Raw genomic sequence first — 25,647 nt, 5'->3', positions numbered from 1 at the left:
CCAGCGCTAGCAGAAGAGGAGGAAGCGGGGTTTACATTAATCCGCCCTGCCCATGCTGCTCTAGTCTAGAGACAACTAATAGGCACTGCACACTTGGGTCAGATGTGTGCCCAGTGGTTTGTTTTATTTCCCACTAAAATAGCTTTTATTATAGCTACAGGAACTTAGGAACTAGTTCCTGACCTATTTTAAGCCAAATTGTAATTAGATTTAAGGTAATTTTGTGTGATGAATTTCGCAGTATCTTTATCTTTAAACATACAGTGTTTTACGGAAAAGTTATCCGTTATTCCCAATATATGTAGGAGTTGGTGATATGTTTGTGAACTGCTGTGAGATTGCTTTTCCAATATTATATTCATGTGTATTTCAGGAAGACTTCCTAGATCTAACCGTAGCAGTCAAAAATGTGTCAAGTTTGGAAGATGCCCTCTGGAACATGTATGTAGAAGAGGAAGTTTTTGACTGTGACAACTTATACCACTGTGGGACTTGTGACAAGCTGGTTAAAGCTGCAAAGGTAAGGATAGATACCTGCTGCCTTTCAGGGGGCGCACACAGTCCTTGGTAGCATGAAGTGTTGTCACGTGAAGTCAGCTTGTATGAAAAAGTCTGGAAGATACACATGAAGCTCTTAATTGCAACTAAGGATTTAGACATTTAGACTTTAGACTAAGAAAAGACATTTACATTCTACATATCTGTATTTTAATTTTGTACTATCAAGAATTCTTTTAAGCTTTCAATCTAATAATTCTCTCAACTTTTTTTTCTCCAGGAAAAATTTATTTGTACCTCAGTGTTTCTTAAATATACCTTTTTAAAATAAACTCCCCGTATCCTTGCTTTTGGCAAAGTACCATTAGGAATAAGGTGATATGTTTTTATTTCTCCCAAGAAACTCGTTGAGCTTTCCTTTTTTTGCTTACTACTGCAAAAAAAGGGCTTCATTTTCTGCACATGAGATTATTTTACAATATTGATAGATACACCCTCCCTGACTTGCAAATCTAATATGCCCCAATCCCTTCCCCTAGTGGGAAATGCTCATCTTGCCAGTTAAAGGGCTAGACAGGGTACCTCTGGGTTTCTTACTATAAGGATGAAAGGAGGACAAGCCTTACTATTTCACTGCTGCCAGATGATGTGATGGGCTTTCTAGTCAGTGGTTACTGGGCACTGGCATATAGAGCTATCACATAAGATGAGTTTTTGCACTGACCTGCATGGCAGAGAGCACCATTCCTAGAGCTGACACTTACTGAATTTTGCGTCAAACAAAATGAGGACTGATTCAGATAACACACAATATTGATTTAGATCCTGGAGGTTGTGAGAATGTTTAAAAAAAAAAAAAAAAAAAAACTAAAAAAAAATTCCTCCATGCCGGTAGCTTTCCCAATAGGATTTGAAACCACAGGGTGAATTTTACATTGTTTAATATGTATTTCCATTCAGCCTTTGCCTATTTGTGACACACAAATAAAGAAGTTTATTTTTTGCTTATTTATTTTGTATTTCACCTTTGGTGTTACAATTATGATCTAACAAATCTAAAACTCAGCAGATGAAAATTCTTGGAAGGATACTTAAACGTGTTCTTAGTTTTATTGAACTTAATTTGCACATTGGTAAAACAACCTTTAGCTCAACAAAAGCAGTTCTTGCATGTACTTTTTATGTTTTGGTTTAATTTAATTCTTTTTCAGTGGAAATTTTTTCATCTCAGTACTTTTAAAATTGCACTCTAAATTTCCATGTGGTTGTGCTACCTAAATTAACATAGATTTTCTTATTCTGAGCAGTCTTTTCTCAGCCATAGTATAGATGAGATACTCAGAATTTTTAGATGTATTTTTTTTTAACTTGTTGGAAAATCTGCCATGTTATAATAGCTGTTTTTTCACTTAACTTTTTTTAACCCCCAATTTGTGGAATCATTTTAAATACATTTTTAGGAACATTAGATATATATATGTAAAGATAATATAATTAAGGACGACTTTACAGATGGAAAGGATTTTTTTGGCCACCCCCTACCCAGCATACCATTAGTGCTAGGAAGTTGGGGAAAGCTGATGACTTTTAAATAAAAAGCAGCTTAATTTAGTGTTTTGTTTTAAAGGAAGGAAATAAAAAATAACTTTTACTTGCTTTTAAGGACAGTCATTGTAAAACCCCAATCAATGGATCTTAACGTTTGGGGGGTGAGAGCCCTTTGAAAGTCGAATGAAAGCTGTGGATCTTCTCCCCACAAAAACACATTTGTGCAGACCATATAATATCAAAGGTTCAGATCCGCTGAAACCGGTCCATAGGTCCCAGGTGAAGAGCTGCAGTTCTTTGTGAATAAAGGGCATGCTGGGCAAAGTGGAGGCACCATGGAGGTAGGTGAAAGGCCAGAACTCACAGGGAAGGAGCTGTGTTAGCAGAGCGAGCACCAGTGACACATGCTCATCGGACACCTTTGATTTTAGGGTATCAACACTACAAACATAAATTTGGGTTGTACGTTTTTAGTTGTTAACATAAATGAGCAGTATCACCCTTAGTCCCATGAAATAGATGAATTCATATTAAGAGCTGACTTCAGTCCAAGGAGATGAATTTATATGATTGAAGGACACATTTCTCTTAAAACTGCATCACAGGTTGCTTTTTCATATCTTAAGAAACATTATGTATTCTTTTCTCTAACTCTGCTTTTAAAAAAAACTTTAAAATTTTTTCTTTCAACAGTCGGCCAAATTACGTAAGCTGCCTCCCTTTCTTACTGTTTCATTATTAAGATTTAATTTCGATTTTGTGAAGCGTGAACGATACAAGGAAACTAGCTGTTACACATTCCCTCTCCGGATCAATTTCAAGCCTTTCTGTGAACAGGTTTGAACAATTTTATTGTGAAATTCTTTCTTTTCTCCTCTCAAGATTGAATATTTAATTGACCTGGTTTCTGGTTGGCTTATTGCAGAATATTTCCACCTGGCACTGTTAATATTTTGAGTTGGGTAATTCTTTGCTGTGGGTGCTGTATTCCATACATTGTAGGATTTTAAGCTACATTCCTGGCCTCTGCCCACTGAATGACAGTAGCAACCCTGCCACACCACCCTCAGTAGTGACAAAAATATCCAGACTGTGCCAAATGTCCATGTCTCCTGGGGGAGGATATGGGTAAAAATCAGTGCCGGCTGAGAACTACTGGTTTATTACAGTCCTTTTGAATTTCCAAAGTATGAATTTTTTTCAGTTCTTTTTATTAAACTCTCCTTGAAAAAAATCTTAAAGGAAAAATTAAGAACAAAATAAGAAATAACCCTACATTAAGGAGAAATTACCATTAATTAAGTACTTTGCTATTTGGATTTAGTTTACATGAGATGCAATAATGAATTACACATCTAGAAAGTGAATAGATAATTGGAATTTCACTAGAATTTATAATCCTTGAATCACAGGAAAGTTTTGAAAACAAATTAATGATACAATCAACGTACGATTTTAAAATATTTAAAATGCCATTTTAAAGTATTTTCTAGGGCAGCCCCGGTGGCACAGCGGTTTGGCGCCACCTGCAGCCCAGGGTGTGATCCTGGAGACCCAAGATCGAGACCCATGTCGGGCTCCCTGCATGGAGCCTGCTTCTCTCTCTGCCTGTGTGTCTCTACCCCTCTCTCTCTCTGTCGCTAATAAATAAATAAAATCTTTAAAAAAAAAAAAAAAAAAAAAAACCTTAAGAAAAATAAAGTATTTTCTATATAATTGCAATAAATGCCAAGATCAGAGCCATGAAACTGTTGTATTTATTATAAATCATTATTTATATGTTTATCAAGACCAGAAGGAACATTTATTAACTAGCTATTGAGTTTCTGTGTATAAAAGTTATATTTCCTTTATTCTTAAATGGATGGGCCTTCCTCTTCTTCAAGCCTGATATCTGAGCTTTTTGGAGTTTTATTGGCATATACAGAATGAACAGTTTTTCCAGAGCAAGTTAATATACTTGCCTCACCTACTTTTACTGCCTGAATTAAACAGTTTTGGGGGGCGCCTGGGTGGCTCGGTTGGTTAAACATCTGACTCTTGATCTCAGCTCAGGCCTTAATCTCAGGGTCATGAGTTTAAGCCCCATGTTGGGCTCCATGCTGGGCATGAAGCCTACTTAAAAGTAATAATAATAATAATTTTTCAGGATAATTGAATTAATTCTTTTATAATTTTCCAATTTTATTATGAAATAATTGACAGACATCACTGAGTACATTTAAGGTAGACGGGATGATGGTTTGACTTACATGTATTACAAAATGACCACACTATAGTTAGTTAACATGCATCATCTCATATAGAAAAAATTTAGCCCTTTTAAAACAGTTTGTCACATTATTTTAACAAACTTGGAGATTACAAAATTGAAATAGGTAAAACATTGAGTACTAGTTAAGAAATTGACCATAATTTTACATTTTGATTTCTGTATCAATGAAAAAAATTGTCACTTTACATCGTTTATATCTCTCATCTTTTGCCTGAACCAGACATTGAAAAAAATTACTGTTTGCTTTATAATGTTTCAAACAAATAAGTTTCTCAGATAACTGGCACCCCTTCAAGTAACATATTCACATGCAAAGGATCTTTTAACCTAAAGTAGATTTTTTTTTTTTTTTTTAGATTTTTTTTTTTTAATGTCAGTGTAAGTGTTCACTGATCAGGTCAGTCATAATTATAGAGCACATTATTTATAAAAAAGATGGATCATAGAAGAAAGAACCTTTTCCTCCTACTAAACTGCCTCTGAACAAACAGCTAATATTGGTAATTGCTTAGTTTCCTGTGGTGCAGAGGATGATCATAGGTATGGCTCTGACTTGGAGGTGCATGACCATCTAGTTGGGATACAGGACCAATTCCACAGCTACAGAACACATTTCTAAAGCAGCATAGTAGATATGACACAAAAATAGTGTTCTCTTGCTAAAACTATCACAGACACATAGGGGAGCATGTTGTAATAGCATCTTGGTGCATGTGATCTTAGGCAAAGAACATAAAAATAATATTTTCTGTGTTTTCATGGTTAAGAGGCAGAATTTGCTTAGTTGTTGTGTGATAAGTGTTAGATGAATGATTGTTTTCAGTCTAAGAATTAAAAATTTTTAAATTTAAAGCCAATTGTTCAAATTTATATTAATTTATCCTTAAATAATAATAAGTCTCTTATTTTAAGAGTGAAATTCTTTCTTTCTGGTAATGTATCTTCCCATTTTACTTAAACCATCACCGTTTATGCTCTTTTTTTCTCATAGAGTGACACGGATGACTTGGAGTATGTATATGAGCTCTTCTCAGTCATAATACACAAAGGTGGCTGCTACGGAGGACATTACCACGTGTATATTAAAGATGTCGATCATCTGGGAAACTGGCAATTTCAAGTAAGCAAAGGGATTAGTTCTAGTCTTACTATTTTGGTGAGGATTATCTTTTGTCATTTATTATAGATAGTTACCCTAGAAAATCTTCATAGGCATAGAAAGTAAATACAGCTAGAAGTTTTAGATTATTTCTGAATAGTTTCATATTTAAAACAACCAGCATAGTAGAAACACCTATATATACTCTTCACCTGTGTCCATCAGTTGTTAACAATTTGTGCAAACAGATACACACAGTTCACATTATCTAATGAGTGCTGAGCCATCTTAAGGCAAGCTGAAGACACCAGGCTCCTTTCCTTCTAAATCCTTCAGTGTTTATCTCCTGAGAGCAAGGGTGTTCCCTTCCATAAGCATAGATCAAAATCAGAAACTTTAACATTGAAATGATATTACACTCTAATAGAGAGTTTATCTTCAGATTCTAACTGTTGACTCATCCAGATCCCTTACAGCATTTACATCCAGATCCTTTACAGCATTTTCTTCCCCTCTCTAGTGTCAAGTGCAGGGCCCTGCATTATATTGAGTTAGCATCTCTCTTAGGGCTCCTGTAATTAGTAACTGTTCCTCAGCCTCTCTTTGTCTTTCATGGCACCAGCCAAAGATGGTAACAATTTTCCTCCTATATGGTCTTCTAAAAGTTTTATAGTTTTGCCTTTTACATTAAAACTTCTCAGTCTTTCTGGAATGGTTTCCTATGAATGGTGTGTAATTTTTTTTTAACTCGGTTGCCCATTACCATTTATTGAATAGTTCTTTCTTTCCCCACCAATCCACAGTGCCAGTTCTATCAATTGTTTATGTATGACTCTTTTTTCTATTCCTAGGCCAATACCACATTGTTAATCTCTTGAAGCATCATAATAAGTCATGATACCTGGTAGAGCAAGTCTCCCTATATGGTGTTATTCTTCAGGAATCTTGGCCTTTTATTCTTCTGTGAACATTTCTAGAATTAGCTTGTCACACACATGCAACACCCATTCTCAGAAGTAGGAGAGTTTTGAACCTGCATATATAAGCCAGACATATCTTTTCATATTTTAGAGCTTACTATAAAAAAATTTTGATATTTTTCTTAAGAATTTGCAGATGTTCTGAGGGAGAGTGCTACCTGGAAGTCTAGTTCCAATTATTTGCAATGGGAAGAATCAAAGTGTGTCACTCAACAAATCCGAACTCTCAGTCAGTTTTCTAACATGTAACTAAAACCCAGTGAAATGTCCCAGTGAAATGTATGTTCAAACCATTGTGGTAGGATGTAGAATTTACAACATCTTCCTGATTGTCAGACAGTTGGTATTGTTAATGAATTGTTGCACCACATGTAGTAATACAGCCTCTCTTGGTGCCAGCAGTGTTCCAGATGCACTTTCTCTTTGTTGGCATCATCTGCTTTTCAGAACATCTGTCTGCATTTCTGATGCTCCATCCATTGTACTTTGATATTAAAAAGCATTTGGATAATAAAGAAGTCAGACTTGGTTTGTATATGTGCTGCCGAGGCGAGCACAAAGTCAGACTTGGTTTGATATTTATCAGGGAGATGTTGACTAGGGAGATGTTCTGTGGGGCTGTGTCTGAACTTTGTATTTTTTGGACTATTTGTGGCTAGTCTATGAAATGTAGTTACCATTAGTAACTACTATTATTGATTTTTATCAACCAGCCATCTTCCTAAACCCTCTTATGTTGCAGACATCTTTGGAGAAAGACTTGTTTCACTCTTTCCAGCCCTTTACCTTCCATTTCGTTCAGCTGAGAATGCCATACAAGCAACACTTTCAGATGCTTGTGCCACGTTTGCCAAGACAGTAGTTTGTGGGACACATTCTCAGTCAGATAAAGGGAAGATCTGCCCGCAGGGTTTCTGTGCCTAATTGGAGCTGATTCCTATAGTGCTGCCTTTTTTCGCTGCTTGCTTAGTTGCCAGGATCCTGTAGTAGAGAGCTCAGGTTCTCTAGAGCAGCCTCCTCGCCCCTCCTGCCCACCAATTATATTACTTTAATTTCATTCTCTCTATAAGATGATGTTGAAGGCTTTTTTTAGATTCTGATATAAGCTTGTGAACAGGTCTAATAAATATTTATCATGTGGCCCATTCCTTTTCTTTGCCTGGCCCACTATAGTCCTGGCTTCTTTTTTCCAGGTGTGCCTTCATCTGTGTAACCTTTCTTCCCAATGTTGCCCTGTCTCTTTAGTCTGGGAAAGTGCTCCCACTTTCTGCCCTGGTTTGCTTCCAGCTCGAGGAGTATGCCTCTGCTCTCCTAAGCACTTGCTGCTTTTGTTCAGCCACTGTACGATTTCCAGCACTTTTATAGTTAGATTTATCGTCAGTCTTTGATGCATAAAATAGTTATTTGCAGTTTCATTTTCCAGGTTATCATTGAGATCATGCACAGAGGAAGCCTTATACAGCAGTGAGGTCGTGTGTCTCAAGCGATGATCCTCCCTTCTATGTCTTTATTCTGGCTGGTGTTTCTTTGGACGTCTTTGCCCTTTCGTGTCCATTTCCTCAGAATCGATTCACTCTTTTCTGGCATCATCAGGCTCTTTTGGTTCTGGTGTGTGACTCAGGAGGGCAGACAGGCACTCTTTCATTGGTTTTACTCTCCACACTGCTCTGCTCTCGAAGCTCTGTTATATCAGCAAGGTCGTCCTCAGGGCTTAAATAATGATCAAAGGATAGCTTTCCATTGGTGTTTAGTATATTTTAATATTTTGCCTTCATGCCTTCTATGAAGCATCCTGTTTGTTACATTTTTTTTTCTGTTTGTTACATTTTTTTTCCTTCTTCCACAATCACTACTTTTTCATCCAGAGTTCTATGGTGTTCAAATAATGAGTAGTGCTTTACGGATTTCAACTTTAGTATGCATACCTGCTGGACCCTGCTTGTCTTTTTATTACCATTATCCTGAGAGATTTCTTGTGTCTAGAGACCTGGGATTCCAAATATTCTAAGCATAGCCAGATAGTGTTCTTTCTGCTTATAGTTTGGCAATTTCTTCTTCCCTTTCAAGGAGCTGTTCCCTGCATTCATGAAGTTCTTTAGTAGAAACCATCTGCAAAGAAACAATTTTCGTGACCAATCAGGTATCATTTTCCCTGGTTTAAAGGCAGCGTTTCAGGGCACCTGGCTGGCTTAGTTGGTAGAACATGCATCTCTTGATCTCAGGGTCATAAGTTTGAGCCCCATGTTAAGGGTAGAGTTTACTTAATAATAATAAAGGCAACATTTCAGTCTCTCTTTGTCTAGAAGAAGATGCCTTTCTTCTAGTATGGAGGCCTTTAACTATTCAAAATGTGACTCTAGATCTGGCTGTGAAAAGGAGACTGATCTTTGCTTTCTGCTTCCTGAGAGCCTTTTTACTTCATTGATGGTTGGTATCACTTTGAACATTATCTTGCACATTTGAAGAAGTGGGTGAGAGAAGGCTCCACAGCAACTCACAATAGGCAGCCCGGAACTAGTTCCTACTCTCCCAATAAGGCCAAGGTTGGGCACTGGCAGAGTGGAGGAGGACTGGGTCTAGGCTATTTGTCATCTGTACCAGCCTGTCAGATAAGGGGCAGTACTGGCATGCCTCTGCGCTTGCACCATTTTTAAATCTCTTATTCCTTAGTCATGTCTTTAAACATATTAAACATGCTATTTTATTAATCTTATAATCATAGTATCTGAAGACTTTGTAGGTCTTATTTGGATATCTGTTGATTTTATTTCCTTGTGATTTTGTTATTTTAGACTATAGCCTTGGTTGGTTGGTTTTTGTTTTTTAAGATTCTGTTTAGGGGCACCTGGGTAGCTCAGTGGTTGAGCATCTGCCTTTGGCTCAGGTCATGATCTTGGGGTCCTGGGATCAAGTTCCGCATCGGGCTCCGCACAAGAAGCCTGCTTCTCTCTCTGCCTATGTCTCTGCCTCTCTCTGTGTGTCTCTCATGAATAAATAAAGTCTTTTTTAAGAAAAAGACTTTATTTATTTGACGGCACAAGCAAGGGGAGTTGCAGGCAGAAGGAGAGGGGGAAGCAGTCACCCTGCTGAGCAAGGAGTCCAATGTGGGGCTCTATTCCAAGATCCTGGGTTTGAGACCTAAGCCGAAGGCAGATGCTTAACCAACTGAGCCACCCAAGCACCCCGGTTGGTTGGTTTTTTAAGAACATGATTTACTAAAGTAATTTGGGGGTTGAGTTGAAAGTGCCTTCCTCCAAGAAAGGCAAGTGTTTGTCTCTACCACATGCCTGGAGTCACTTCAGACCCTTAACTTGAAAATCAGATCTTAGGACTTAGTGGTTTTAGAGCCATGCATCTAGTATGAATTTGGACCACAAACACACATGGGCACATGAGAACCTACTTGTGAGTACAAATTATTAGAGATGGGTTTTTTTGGGTTTTTTGGTTGTTGTTTTTTTTTAATTTCAATTATTTATTCATGAGAGGCACAGAGAGAAAGAGAGAGAGAGGCAGAGACACAGGCAGAGGGAGAAGCAGGCTCCATGCAGGAAGCCCCATGTGGGACTTGATCCCGGGACTCCAGGATCATGCCCTGGGCTGAAGGCGGTGCTAAACCACTGAACCACGTGGGCTGCCCCAAGAGATGTTTTTCTACCTTCATCTAGTATCAAGGTCAAAGCAAGCCAGTTCCTCATTGTTCTTTATTGTGGCATAGATTTTTTTCTATGTCGAGTTTATACAGATAGTATAGCTCATTCCTTCTAGCTGTCTGCTGAAGTCTATTTTTGTGGTATAATTAAAAAGTATATACTTGGCACCTGGATGGCTCAGTCAGTTAAGTGTCCAACTCATTATTTCAGGTCAAGCCATGATGTCATGAGTCATAAGAGTGAGCCAGTCATCGGCCTCCACTCTCAGCAGGGAGTCTGCTTGAGATTCTCTCCCCCTCTCCCTCTGCCACTCCTGACCCCACTCTCTCTCTCTCTAAAATAAATACATCTTAAAAAAAAAAAGTATATACTTGGTCTTTGTCCCAAGTTCCTGGAATAGAGGTCCTTGAGGTTTCATAAGTGATAAGCATGTCTTTTGTTGTTCATAATGAATCCCTTTCAAGCATATTGAATTCATGCTAATGGATGACTTGATGGTGACCTAGATATCTTCAGAATGAGGGCTGGTCACCAAAAGAAACAACCATGTACAGAGGGTTGGTGATGTTAGCCACAGCTCCTGACCTGAGGAAGGAAGAGGGGCTGATGATCGAATTTAGTTAATCAGTCATGCCTGCATGTTGAAACTTTGATTAAAACTCTGAAACGAGATTAAGGGAGCTTCTGGGCTGGCAAACACATCCACATGCAGGAATGGTGGTCACCCTGGCTCCACAGGGACAGAGGCTCCTCTTGGGGCCTTTCTTGACCTCAGCCTATGTACATCTTCATCTGGCTATTCATTTATATCCTTTGTGCTAAACTATAGACATGTATATAAGTTTCTGGGTTCTCTAAGCATTACGGGAAATTACCAAACCTGAAATAGAGGTTGTAGGAACCATAAAATTTGTAATCACCCAGGCAGAAGTACAGATGGCCTGGGACCCCATTTGTGGCTATTGTCTGAAATGGGATCAGTTTTGCAGGACTGTGTGAAGTTAGTATCAGAACTGAACCAAATTGTGCCCCCCATATGGGTCAGAGGACTGGAGAACTGGTTGTTTGGAAAACCAATCATTTAACTCTATACTTTGGGATGTACTTGGGTTTTTGTCTCCCAAAACTCATCCTATATGAGCATCAAAGTGGAAACTGTCAGCAGGTTTCAGTGTCAGCTGTCATAGCTGGTGGCCTTAACTCTGGATTTCCTCCCTGAATTCCCATTTCCCTTGTTCTCTGAGGATTTCCCTGATATTCTCTTGCTAATTCAATGTGTATTTTAAAAAGATGCCTTTTTGTTTTGTTGTGTTTACTTTACCCAGCATTTTTGGTAATTGTTCAGTAGAATGGTTGTATTTAGTCTACCATTTTCTTTTGCTATTTCTTTTTATTTTTGTCTTGTGTTATTAGGTCTATTGTATTTATGGCTGTAAGCCAAATTAAAATACTTTTGCAAGATGAGATGTAAAAAAAAAAAATCAATAAAAATACCTTATTTTGACATGTTCCCGAGTAACTTCATACAGTAGGGTGCAGAGTTGGATGATAGGAAATAGAATCGAGCACTAAGCTGCACCTGCCAGGGACATATAACATGTCAGAATTCGTAGGGTGCAGCGGAAGTAACACTTACCAGCAACCTGTCAGGACCTACTGTATGTGTGTTGCCCTGGAAGTTTATCTTACAGTCCCATTCACAGATAATGCCAAAGAAGTTAAATATTTTGTCCAGGATTAGTCGCAGAGCTGGAATTCAAACCTGGTCTGCTGGACTCCAAAGTATACATAACTTATTACAGTGTTTTCATCATTTCTCCATCTTGAAACTTCCATGGCACAAACATTTCTATTTTATTTTATTTTATTTTATTTTTTTCTATTTTATTAATTACCTTTTAAGGAGTTAATGATAAAAACCTTTTATTGTTTTCCTTTCTAGGAGGAAAAAAGCAAACCAGGTATGAATTTAAAAGATCTCCAGAATGAAGAAGAGATTGATGATGATCCCTTGATAATTCTAAAAGCAATCTTACTACAGGTAAAGAAAGAGTTTATATTTATGTATGTTTGGTTCAGACATGCATGTAAAGTGTGAAAGTTCATTGATAGAACTGGGACTATATATAGTCTTTTTTTCTTTGGGACATTTTCTGTGCCTGTTTTTACATTTTGTTTATTGGAGACCTTCTGGTTATAAAAAAATTCATATTTGTAGTAGGAAATTTTGAGAAAAAATTAGGAAATATATAAAAAGTATAAAAGAATAAAAATATTAGTAAACCAAGTACCCAGTCACTGTTAACACTTTGATGTATATATAGTCTTTGCATTCTGTCTTTTGTTTATGTGCATATATTGGGATTGAGATATGGGGTTTTGGTATTACTATCCTTTTAAATAGAATTGGGATTTACCATACGTATTGTTTTGGCATTTGCTATTTCCCCATGTTTTCCTTCTACTGTCTGCTGTTCCTGAAGTTATGCCCCCTTTTTCATTCCTTATATTCATGTACTGATAATGCCTCAAGTGTATGACTTTCAATGTTTGCTTAGTGCTGTGTTGTAAAGGTGGTAGGTCTCCTTTCATGTGTTTATCCATTCTTTTTTTTTTTTAATTTTTATTTATTTATGATAGTCACAGAGAGAGAGAGAGGCAGAGACATAGGCAGAGGGAGAAGCAGGCTCCATGCACCAGGAGCCCAACGTGGGATTTGATCCCCGGTCTCCAGGATCGCGCCCTGGGCCAAAGGCAGGCGCTAAACCCCTGCGCCACCCAGGGATCCCTGTTTATCCATTCTTACAAAGAATTTTTCTTAACTCTATCCGACGAACCTAGACTGGTCTGTGGCCACTGTATCTGTGTGCTGGGGCTGTTGTCACTAAGGACCAAAGACTGGGGGGCTTAAGCCACAGAAATTTATTTTCTCATAGTTGTGGAGGCTGGAAGTCGAAAAATGAAGGTGCCAGCAGGTTTGTTCTCTCCTGAGGCCTCTCCTGGGCTGGCAGATGGCTACCTTCTCGCTTTGTGCTCATGTGGCCTTTCCTCTGTGCATCTGCATCCCTTGCATCTGTGTGTCTATATTTCTACTCCGTATAAGGACACAGTCAAAATGGACTGGGACCCACCCTGATGACCTCATTTTTAATGTAATCAATTCTTTAAAGGCCCAATCCAAATAGAGTCATAGTTGAAACCTTGAGGGTCAAAGAGTCAACACATAAATTTGGGGAGAGGGGGACAGACACATTTCAGCCCAAAACAGAAACTTACTCCCTTTTAGAACTTGTTTACATTTAGAATCATTCAGAAGAGATCTTGATAATTCTTTTTTTGCACTTAAATGTTTCTTGTAAAAATCCCACAAAATATCAGGAATTTACCAAACCTCAGAATACTCTTTGGGTTATTGCTCTTTAAATGTTTAAACTTGAGGCGCTTAAGTGGCTCAGTAGTTGAATGTCCAACTTTTGATTTTGGCTCAGGTCATGAGATCAAGCCCTGCCTTAGGCGCACTCAGTGGGAGTCTGCTTGAGATTCTTTCTCTCCTTTTCCCTCTGCCCCTCCTGTTCATGCCTGCACTCTCTAAAATAAATAAATCATTAAAAATAAATAAATGTTTTAACTTTGGTACAGGAAAGCACAATTCAAGTTTAAATCTACCTTTTTTTTTTTTTTTAAGATTTTATATTTATTTATTTATTTATTTACTTAACACAGGGAAAGAGAGGGGAGGGGAGAACACAAGCAGTGGGGGCGGCAGGCAGGAGAGGGAGAAGCAGACTCCCCCTGAGCAGGGAGCCCGATGTGGGGCTCGATCCCAGGACCCTAGGATCATGACCTGTGCTGAAGGCAGATGCTCAACCCACTGAGCCACCCCTGCTCCCCTTAATCTACTTTTTTGAAATTTATCTTGAAACAATTATGGTTGATCCACTTACATGTATGCTGTCTTAGGCACATTTAATTAGATATAATTCTGTTGGTCCCTTGAACTCATAAATGTTATGGTTTCATCTCCACTCATTTTCTTAAATGACTGGTTTTTTTTTTTTTTTTTTTTTTCCACAAGGAGGAGAGTAATCTAATTCCTGTTGATCAGTTGGGCCAGAAACTCTTGAAAAAGATAGGAATGTCTTGGAACAAGAAGTACAGAAAACAGTATGGACCACTGAGAAAGGTAATGCATGACATCTGTATGGGAGCTCCTGTCCAGGAAATTTTATTATGTGATCCCTTTGCAATGAAAATTAAGGTGAAAATAAAATCAGTATTTTTATTTAATGGTTAAAGTTAAGTTACTTATTAAGTGTTATTAAATAACTTATCGTAGAATCAAGAAGTAAGCCGGAAAAGGAGAAAGACTTGTAATATAAAGCAAAAAATGTCAAGATGTTCATACTCTAAAGCTCATCATTTTACTTACAGAAATGCCTTAGGGTGTTCCCACAATTTTCCCATGGTCTTTCTTTTACACATAATCCTGTTAAACTTGGTGTTTCGGAGGCTGTGAAATTAGATGCAAAAACTGAACACAAGTGAATAACTTGACTGAAAAACACAGTAACACTTAGTAAATATTTTGGAGCTATTTCTTAGAGGAGCAAAGAGCTCACACACTTCATTAAGTGTTTAAGTGCATCTTTTAATTAGACCACACTTCAGAAATGAATGTTTGGCTTAATGATTCTGAGACCATAGGTTTTAAGGTTTCATTTAAAGTGATTGGGTCACTCTCTCTATATTGTACTCTTAAATGTGATATTAGCTATGCAGGTTTTTAAAATATATATATATGCCTTTTATTATAAGTTTGAAGGAGTTAGCTTTTATTCATAGTTGATGGCTAGTTATCTTGAGTAGAGGTTGGGTTTTATCAAATGCTGACTGGTTTTTATTGTATACCTTTTATTATGTTAACGCAGTGAATTCCATCGACCTTTTCAATCTTGAGCAAATCTTAGACTTCTGAGACAAACTCCACTTGGTCAAGAAATTTTATGTATTGCTATATTCATTTGACTCATATTTAGAATTTTTGTTTCTACATTTTTGAGAGGTATTAGTCTGGCTCTTTTTTGTGGTTGTCAGATTTTAGCATCAGGGTTATATAGGACTCATAGGAGAAGTTGGGAAACACTCCCTTTTTTTATATCCTTGGGAAGAATTTAAGATTTTCTTTTCTTAAATGTTTGGTGAAGCTGTTGAGACTTGAAAATTTTTTTATTTTTAATTCCAGTGTAGTTAACATGCAGTGTTATATTAGTTTCAGTTGTAAAATGTAGAGACTCAGCAGTTCTGTATATTACTCAGTGCTAAGTGTCTTCTTAATCCCCTTCACCTACCTTCTCCATCTCCCACCCACCGCCCCCCTGGTAACCATCAGTTTGTTCTCTCTTGTTACGAGTATGTTACTTGGTCTGTCTCTTTTTTCCCCCCTTTGTTCATTTGTTTCTTTTTTAAATTCCACATATGAGTGAAATCACATGGTATTTGTGTTTCTCTGACTGGCTTATTCTAGCATAATACACTCCATCTCCATCCATGTTGTTGCAAATGGCAAGAGATCATTTTTGTTTTGTTTTGTTTTGTTTTGTTTTGTTTTATGGCTGAGTAATATCCATTATATATAAATACCATATCTTCTTTATCTATTCATCTATCGAGGGACACTTGGGCTGCTTCCATGGTTGGACTGTTATAAATAATGCTGCAATAAACACAGGGTTGCATGTATCCCTTCAAATTAGTGTTTTTGTATTCTTTGGGTAAATTCGGTAGTGTGATTACTGGATCATAGGGTAGTTCTATTTTTAACTTTTTGAGGACCCTCCGTACTGTTTTCCACAGTGGCTGAACTGCACCAACAGTACGAGGTTTCCTTTTTCTCCATATCTTTGCCAACACTTGTTTCTTATCTTTTTATTTTAGCCATTCTGACAGATGTGAGGTGATATTTTTTGAGGTTTTGATTTGCATTTCCCTGGTGCTGAGTGATGTTGAGCATCTTTTCATGAATCTCTTGGCCATCTGAGTGTCTTTTTGGGGGAAAATGTCTGTTCATGTTTTCTGTCCATTTTATAATTGGATTATTTTATTTTAGTGTTGCATTGTAGAGTTCTTTATATATTTTGGATACTAACCTTTTATTGGGTATATCATTTGCAAATATCTTCTCCCATTCAGTAGGTTGTCTTTTAGTTTTGTTATTTCCTTCACTGGCCAGAAGTTTTTTATTTTTAGGTTCCCTTCCCTCAGGAGACATATCTAGAAGGATGTTGCTACAACTAGTGTCAGAGAAATTTCTGCCTGTGGTCTCTCTTCTAGGGTTTTTAAGATTTCAGGTCTCACATTTAGGTCTTTAATCCATTTTGAATTTATTTTTGTGGTATGGTGTAAGAAAGTGGCCCAGTTTACCTCCTTTTCATGTAGCTGTCCAGTTTTCTCAGTACCATTTATTGAAGAGACCCTCTTTATCCCATTGCATGTTCTTGCCTCCTTTGTCAAAGATTAGTTGAGCCGTCAAGTTTTCTCAGTACAATTTATTGAAAAGACCCTCTTTGTCCCATTGCATATTCTTGCCTCCTTTGTCAAAGATTAGTTGATCGTGTAATTGTGGGTTTATTTCTGGGCTTTCTGTTCTATTGAGACCTGAAATTTTTTTGGAGTAAGGTTTTTTAATTATAGTTTAAATTTATTTGATTGTAGTATTATTTAGATTTTCTCTTCTTGGGTTATTTTGGAAAATTGTGGGGTTTTTTTAAGGAATTTGTTATTTTCTCTGTGATGTCAAATTTATTGGCATAAAGTTATTCACAATACTCCATATTCTCTGGTGTCTATAGTACCTGAAGTTATTTCCTGTTTCATTCTTAGTAATTCGTATTTTCTCACTTTTTTTTCATCAGTCTTTTTCTTGGTATTTATCAACTTTATTAAGCTTTTAAAAAACAAACTTTTGCCTCTGTTGGTTTTCTGTATTGCTCATCTATTTTTTTTTTAATTTTTTGAAAAATTTTTTATTTATGATAGTCACACACACAGAGAGAGAGAGAGAGAGAGAGAGAGAGAGGCAAAGACACAGGGAGAAGCAGGCTCCATGCACCCCGGGAGCCCGACGTGGGATTCGATCCCGGGTCTCCAGGATCGCACCCTGGGCCAAAGGCAGGCGCCAAACCGCTGAACCACCCAGGGATCCCTATTTTCTATCTCATTGATTTTTGCTCTTGTTTTTAATTATTTCCTTCCTTTTTCTTTCAGGGATTTAATTTGATCAACTTTTTTCTAGCTTCCTGAGTTGATGTTTCAATTGTTTTTGAACTTTTTTTTTTTTTTTTTAAGATTTTACTTATTTATTCATGAGAGACACAGAGAGAGACAGAGACACAGAGGGAGAAGCAAGCCCCGTGCGGGGAGCCTGATGTGGGACTCAATCCCAAGTCTCCAGGATCACACGCTGGGCTGAAGGTGGCGCCAAACCGCTGAGCCACCTGGGCTGCCCTTGAACATTTTTATTTTTATTTTTATTTATTTGTTTTTTAAAGATCTTATTTATTTATTCATAGAGACAGAGAGAGGCAGAGACACAGGCAGAGGGAGAAGCAGGCATCATACAGAGAGCCTGACGTGGGACTCGATCCAGGGTCTCCAGGATCACGCTGAGCCACCTGGGCTGCCCTTGAACCTTTTTAATATGAGCTTTTAAAGCTATAAATTTCCTTCTAAGTACTAACTTAGCTGCAGCCCAATTTGGCATGTTTTCATTATCATTCCACTCAAAATATTTTGTAATTTCCTTTGATTTTTTTTTGGAATTGTGTTGCTTAATTTCCAAATATTTTAGGATTTCTTTTTTCTTATGTCTGTAAGTCGATCTCTAGTTAATTTCATTGTACTCTGAGAACATACTGTCTGTGATTTTAGTTCTTTTGAATTTATTGAGACTTGTTTCACACTTCAGAATATGGTCTGTGTGGCTGTGTATTGTGTATTCACTGGAAAACTTATTTTCTGCAGTTGTTGGGTATATTGCTTTGTAAATGTCAACTATGTCCAGTTGGTTAATGGTGTTTGTATTTCTTCTCTGTACTTACTAATTTTTCCTTTTTTTTTTTTGGCTTTATCAATTACTAGGAGAGTGGTTTAAATCTCCAACTATAATTGTGGATTTGTCCCTCCCTTTACTTTGGACAATTTTGCTTCATGTGCAAAAAAGTTATATTATTAGAAGTTATATTATTAGATGCATACAACACATTTTTTATTTTTATGGCCTCCTGACATACAGTGCCCTCCTTTATCTCTGCTAGTATTCTTTGCCTTAAAAATTTACCTTGTCTGCTATTAATGTAACCCTGCAAGCTTTTGTATACAATTGTGTCTCTTGCAAACAGTATAGAGTTGGTTCTTAATTATTTTAGAAAATTGTGATTTTTAAGTAAATTGTTCTTTTATTTAAAGTAAAATTTGGGGCATCCCCGGTGGCTCAGTGGTTTAGTGCTGCCTTCAGCCCAGGGCCTGATCCTGGAGACCCAGGATCGAGTCCCACGTTGGGTGGAGCCTGCTTCTCCCTATGCCTGTGTCTCTGCCTCTCCTCTCTTTCTCTCTCTCTGTCTCTGAATAAATGAATAAAATCTCAAAAAAAAAAAATAAAGTAAAATTTGTTAGCATAAAGTTGTTTGAAATATCACCATATTACCATTATAAAGTCCATAGGAACAGATGTTATGTTCCTTCTTTCATTTTTGATATTGATCATTTATGTGTTTTAGCTTTCTTTTTCATCAGTCTTGCTAGAGGTTTATCACATCTATTAAACTCTTCAAAAAAGCAGCTTTGTATTTGTTGATTCTTTTCTACTGTTCATCTGTTTTCTGTGAGATAATAGTTTGATAGTTTCTTTAGGTTAAGATGTGTAGCCCACTTTTTTTTTTTTAAGATTTTATTTATTAATGAGAGACCGAGAGAGAAAGAGGCAGAGACACAGGCAGAGGGAGAAGCAGGCTCCATGCAGGGAGCCCGATGTGGGACTCAATCCCAGGACTCCAGGATCACGCTCTGGGCTGAAGGCAGGCTCTCAACCTCTGAGCCACCCAGGTGTCCCAGTCCATTTGTTTTTTTTTTTGTTTTGTTTTTTTGTTTTAAGATTTTATTTATTTATTCATGAGAGACACAGAGAGAGAGACACAGACAGACAGACACAGGCAGAGGGAAAAGCAGGCTCCGTGCAGGGAGCCCGACGTGGGACTTGATCCCGGGTCTCCAGGATCACACCCTGGGCCAAAGGCAGGCGCTTAACTGCTGAGCCACCCAGAGATTCCCTCCATTTGGTTTTAATGCAGTAATTAATATGGTTGATTTTGAATTTACTATTGAGGTATTTATTTTTTATTTGCCACCTGTTTTTTGCTCCTTCATTCTTCCTTGCCGTTTTGACTAACCAAGTGATTTTTAGTCTTTCATCTTAATCTCCTCTGTTGGCTAATATATTGCTATATTTCTTTAATATTTTTATTCCAGAAGTTATACTGTACATAAATCAATCTTACCACCTACAAATAATAGTATACCACTTTCTGAATAGTGTAAGATGCTCACAGTGGTAGAACTACATTTTCCTACTCTCATCCTATCTGCTGTTGCCTTATATTGTACCATTACATGTAAATTCCACTCTGTTATTTTTATTATTTTTTTTTACTTTAAACACTTAAGCAACTTTTAAAGAAATTAATGAAAAAATAATGTTTTCTATTTATATATTCTGGTATTCATTGCTGCTTCTCACACATTCACCGGTGCATCTAGTTGCATTTCCCTGCAGCCTAACAGAGCTTCAAGTCTTTACAGAATGACCATCTTAGAGTCTTGGTGAAAATATTCTCAGCTCTTGCTAGTTTGATTGAGATCTTTATTTTGGGTACGCCTGGGTGGCTCAGCGGTTGAGTGTCTGCCTTTGGCTCAGGTCATGATCCCGGGATCCTCGATCGAGTCCTACGTCGGGCTCCCTGCATGGAACATGCTTCTCCCTCTGCCTGTGTCTCTGCCTCTTTCTCATGAATAAATAAATTTAAAAATCTTTAAAATAAATAAATAAAAGTTTTTATTGTTTTCCTTTCAGCACCTTAAAGGTGTGTCCTTCCATTATGTTTTGGCTTACATTATTTTGGCTCAGAAGTGTAGTTTCACTTGAACATAATGTGTCTTTTTCTCTGCCTGCTTTTAAGATTTTTTCTTTTTCTTTGTTTTTTAACACTTTTACAATAATATGTCTCTGTATGTTATTTGCTTTGTATTTGCTAAGTTTTATATATTTATAGCTTGAAGTCTCTCTTCAGTTTTGACTATCATATTTTCAGTTTGTCCCATTTTCTCTTTCTTCTCTTTCTAGGACTACAGTTACATATAAATTAGACCATTCAGGATTTCCTCACAGATTATAAGTAACTGGGTTTTTTGTTTTGTTTTGTTTTGTTTCGTTTTCTGATTTTTCCCTCTCCTTCAACTTGGATAGTTTACATTCTTTTTTTTAATTTTTTTTTTTATTTTTTAATTTTTTTATTTTACTTTCTTTATCTTCAAGTTCATTGGTTCTTTCTTTGGATATAGCCAATCTTCCATTAAGTCCTGCTATAACTTCTTGTTTAGATGCTGTAGTTTTCGGCTATAGAATTTGCATTTAGCTCTAATTGAGAGTATCCATTTCTCTGCTGAAATTTCCTGTGTGAACCCACTGTGTTCATGAACCTTTCCTGTAAATTAATTTTTGAAGATTAATTGGCTTTATTAAGTTATATAAATTAAATATTTTTAATTAAATATTTTTAATAGCTGTTCACTATCATTTAGATTATTTCTGGGTCTCTTATTAACTTTTATTTCCTTTACGAATTGACTATATCCTTTTTTGATTATAAATCACATTGACCGGGATCCCTGGGTGGCGCAGCGGTTTGGCGCTTGCCTTTGGCCCGGGGCACGATCCTGGAGACCCGGGATCGAATCCCACATCGGGCTCCCGGTGCATGGAGCCTGCTTCTCCCTCTGCCTGTGTCTCTGCCTCTCTCTCTCTCTCTGATGACTATCATAAATAAATAAAAATTAAAAAAAAAATAAATAAATAAATAAATAAATCACATTGACCTGTTTGTGTGTCATTTAATTTTATATTGCCTACCAGACATTGTGGATTATATCATTGTTCTTTAAGGAGTTTTGCATTATGCTCTAACAGGATGTTGAATCTCCTTGATCCCACGGAAGCTTCATTTTGGGCTTTGTAGAGTGGGTCTGTTGTAGTAGCAAATGGTGGCCTGTGGGCAGAATATGGCCTGCTGCCGGTTTGGTTTTGTTTTGTTTTTGTTTTTGTTTTTGTTTTTGTTTTTGACAGCCCTGAGCTCTAAGAACTGTCTTTACATTTTTAAATGGTTATCTTTTTAAAAGTTATATAGGCACCTACATAATATCCTCAAGTTTGCCTCTTAAACTCACAAAGCCTATAATAGTTACTGTCTGGCCCTTTATAAACTTGCCAGTGATGGCCCTTCTAGGATTTCAGTAGAAAGCCTGAAATGTTTATCTATGCCTCTGTCTTGTCAGGACTTCAATTCCAAGTTCTTTCTACCCAGAAATCTCTGATCAAATCATGAATCTACCAGCTGTTGCTTTCCCTGGAGTTTCTTGGGTTTCAGGCTGTCCATGTACCCATCAGGAGTTAGCCAAGGATTTGAGGGTGATTTGGTATAGATTCAGGATTCCTTAATGTGACTCTTTCAATTTCTAGTCTCGCTGGAATTTTCAAATTGTTTCCTCAGCTCAGTAAGACTACTGCCCTTTGGGGCGCCTGGGTGGTTCAGTTAAGCATCTACCTTCAGCTCAGGTCACGATCTCGGGGTCCTGGGGCTTTCTCTCAAATAAATAAATAAAATATTTTAAAAAAATTTTTAAAAAAGACTGCTGCCCTTTGCTTGAAAACTCTTCAACCATGCACCACTATAAACTGGGAAGCAGTGGTTTAATGTAAAACTCACCTAGTTTACTTCCCTCTTGAAGGATTATATCCCCTCTGCCTTATGCCTGTTTTTGGTTATTCTCCAAACATTTGTTTTCATTATTTTGTCCAGAGTTTGTCATTTTTTATTAGAAAAGTTAGTACAATAAAAGTTCTCTGCCATTACGGGACCAGGCTATGGTAAATTTTGAGACTGAAAATTAATACTCATTTCTCAAACAACAGAAAAAAGGGCTAGTAGAGAGTTCATTAAAGTTTTCAAATCATTATTTGTACCTAAACAAATTAGCTATGAAACTGTTTTACCACCTTTTACACACAGTATTGTCTTTGAGGCATATACCTGTTTCCTGATACAGGTATAGGTGATAAAATAATAACTTTGATTAGAGAGTTGGTACTTTCCAAGTGAAAAATAAGAAAGTCACCTTTCCATATTGATTGATGGGCTAAGCAGATGTTGCATATGCCTCCCAAGTGATTTTCCAAATAAACTAAGTTTGTGCTGAGAGAAAAGTTGTTGCAGGGCCACTTAGCAATCAGAGAGTGAGAGGAACATAGGGATGGAAAGGGAGGGTAGGCAGTGAGGAAGAATGCTTTTTTCTTCCCAATCCTTCAGCTAGAACTTAAGAAATCATTTTTGGGATTAAGACATTAGCTTTCTGTGCTTTGATTTCTTGAGCTAACCTGCCAGCTTCCTGGACAGACAACCTACGGTTTAGTTAATGTTACATGACATTGGAGGCTTATAATTATTACTTTATTCCAACAGAGTTTGTCTGAGTCACTAGTTTTAAAATTCTCTTATGTAGTACTTCACTCTGTGACTGCTTTTGTTTTGTGCTCTGTATGTGTAGGTTGCTTAAACATCTTGGAAGTGTTTGTTCTAATCTGTTTTAGTAAACTACTTTTTAAAAATGGTGTTAGTAGAGTATAATGAAAATATTCTTTAGACTGTGGCATGGCAGCTTTCTCCCTTGATCTGACTTTCATTAAATGTTTTCTCATGACTCAAATGGATTTCTTTCCCCTCTTAGCTTGCTAGGCCAAAAATAAAGGTAAAGTACAAATATCTAGTCACAGAGAGGAAGATGTAGTTTTTTTATTGTGTCCAATTAAAAAAAAGTTATTAACCTCGTATTTGTTCTTTGTTTCTGTATAGTTCTTACAGCTTCATTCCCAGATATTTCTACTCAGTCCAGATGAAAGTACAGTTAGTCTATTAAAGAACGGTTCTCTCCAGGCTGAGTCTCATTTCCCAAGGAGTGATCAACACATTTTCAAGACACTAACTTCAGAATCCCCAGGACTAAATGATGGAACCTCCTGTCCCCACTGGTTTGATATAAATGATTCCAAAGTCCAACCAATCAAGGAAAAGGATATTGAACGGCAGTTTCAGGGAAAAGAAAGTGCCTACATGTTGTTTTATCGGAAATCTCAGTTGCAGAGACCCCCTGAAGGTATGGAAAGAGAAATGTGCCTATACATGATGTTAAAAAATAAATATTGAATGCTATTTGAATTTTTACCCTTTTAAAAGAAAGTTTACTCTTGGAACATTTTTAAGTATTTTCAGGCTAACAGTAAGAAATACATTATGCCAAAAGAAATCCAACAACCTGTTGTTTTATAATTATATATTTATTTTTTCCCTCTCTGATGATACGAGGCCATCCATGGTTGGTGTTTCAAAATTGGTTTTTCTTGGATTGCATAATGGTTTCTTGTTGTGTGGACCAACTTGCATACAATTGCCCTGTGCTTGACTTGGCTCTACCATTTGGGCATGTACTTGTTGCCTTTGAATTGTAAGTGTCCCTTGGTCTTGTTTTTGTATGTTTTCTTTTATTGCCCTCCTTTTTCCTTTCCCTCAAGATAATTAGTGTATTTTATGAGCAATTGAAATATCTTCTTTGTTAAATCTTCTAAGATGGCTTATACTAAACACTGAGACTCACAATGATTAATTTTTTAATGAAACCACTAACATGAATCAGTATGTAAGACTTTGGTCACTCCCCAAAGTCCACTCAAATAAAAAAATCCTCGGAGACATATCTGTAGTTATAAACAGGGTGCTGTTCTTAGGGAATGAGAATAGTAATCATTTTTATAAAGGATAAGAAGAGGAATACCTGGGTGGCTCAGTTACTAAGCATCTGCCTTGGGCTCAAGTCATGATCCTGGGATCCTGGGATTGAGTCCTTCATCAGGCTCCCCATAGGGAGCCTGCTTCTCCCTCTGCCTGTGTCTCTGCCTCTCCCTCTCTGTCTCTCATAAATAAATAAAATCTTTAAAAAAAATAAAACCATAAGAAGAAAGCAGTTACTAATTTGCATGTGAGTCAAAGGAAATTAACTTTCTGGTTTTAAGACAGTTACATAATTACTTGGTTTAACCAGGAATTCTAGGCTTTATTTTTCTGAGGGGGAAGAAACCTATAGTCATACTAATATTCTGAAGCAAAATTCACAGTTATAGAAATATATATCAACAAAAAAAGAATATGTTCAGATGGAGTCTTGCCTTTTTGTCTGAATTGGGATTTTAGTATGTGTATGACTTGACTATATACTGAATGATAGTTTTCTGCTTAGTTTAGGACTGAATAAAAGTCGGCAGATAAAGAGATGGAACTTGGCAAAATGATTCTAAAATTCATCTAGAGAGGTAAACATTAATGAAAAGTAGAGAAAGACTCACCGAACAGGATTCACTCCATCATTAAATACCTATTTGTAGAATTCCAGCAGTTCAGACAGTGCAGTGTTTATGCGGAGAGGTGGACAGGTCACTGGAGGAGAGCCAGCCCAGAAATCTGTCCAAGTATTTTTAAGATTTTAATCCACTGTAAGGTGACTTTTCAGATAAATGGGAGGAGAGTGACTTATTCAAATAGAGCTGGGAAGTTGGTTAGCTGCCAATCACTTGAATTAGCAGTGTAACCCAAGTGACTATAATCATCGCTTAAATGAAATTCTAGTTTCTTTAATATTTATGTTAAAAGAGAACCTTAAAATGTATAAAATATATTTTCTGATACTAAAGTAGAGGAGACTTCTTTAAGCTTAAATGCAAAAAAAGAAGAATTAAGGAAAAATGTTATAAACCTTAATATAAAAAGCAAATGACAAGTCTAATGGGAAACAGCAAAGTAGATGACAAATTTATTTCCCATCTATAGCGTGCTTTTACATATATTCCATTGTTCTTAGTAGAAAACTGGGAAAAGAACATAAATAGGCAATGTACAAAAGAAGAAATAGGAACAACCAACAAACTGGAAAAAAAAAATCAAGCGCACCTGTGTGGCTCAGTCAGTAAAGTATCTTCCTTCAACTCAAGTCATAATCCCAGGGGTCTTGGAATTGAGCCCTGTGTGAGGCTCCCTACTGTCAGTGGGGGAGTCTGCTTGTCCTTCTTCCTCTGCCAGTTGCCCTGCTCATGCTCTTGTCTCAAAAAAAAAAAAAAAAAAAAAAAATTATAAAAACAAAAAATTCAACCTAATTCATAATAAAAAAAATAGGAATTGAAACAGCAATGAGATGCCACTTTTTTCCTACCAAGTTAAACGTTTC

The 25,647-nt window shown here is 37.0% G+C and overlaps 1 protein-coding gene across 7 annotated transcripts in view; it reads left to right on the top strand.

Moving 5' to 3' along the window:
• USP40 (ubiquitin specific peptidase 40) overlaps nucleotides 1–25,647 on the top strand; it is a 77,507-nt gene that overhangs the window by 10,182 nt on the left and 41,678 nt on the right. For all 7 annotated transcript variants that reach the window (XR_005378843.1, XM_038574234.1, XM_038574233.1 and 4 more), the window contains 6 exons: nucleotides 374–520; nucleotides 2,740–2,883; nucleotides 5,313–5,441; nucleotides 11,996–12,094; nucleotides 14,129–14,236; nucleotides 23,229–23,529. Coding sequence is in view for 6 of the 7 variants with exons in the window: in XM_038574234.1 (XP_038430162.1) it covers nucleotides 374–520; nucleotides 2,740–2,883; nucleotides 5,313–5,441; nucleotides 11,996–12,094; nucleotides 14,129–14,236; nucleotides 23,229–23,529 (928 nt within the window). In the remaining variant the exon portion in view is untranslated. The remainder of the gene's footprint in view (nucleotides 1–373; nucleotides 521–2,739; nucleotides 2,884–5,312; nucleotides 5,442–11,995; nucleotides 12,095–14,128; nucleotides 14,237–23,228; nucleotides 23,530–25,647) is intronic.

Source organism: Canis lupus, chromosome 25, assembly GCF_011100685.1.
Source record: "Canis lupus familiaris isolate Mischka breed German Shepherd chromosome 25, alternate assembly UU_Cfam_GSD_1.0, whole genome shotgun sequence".
Lineage (NCBI taxonomy): Eukaryota > Metazoa > Chordata > Mammalia > Carnivora > Canidae > Canis > Canis lupus.
The sequence above is the reverse complement of the archived record's forward strand: the minus strand, read 5'-3'. Positions and strand labels throughout refer to the sequence as shown.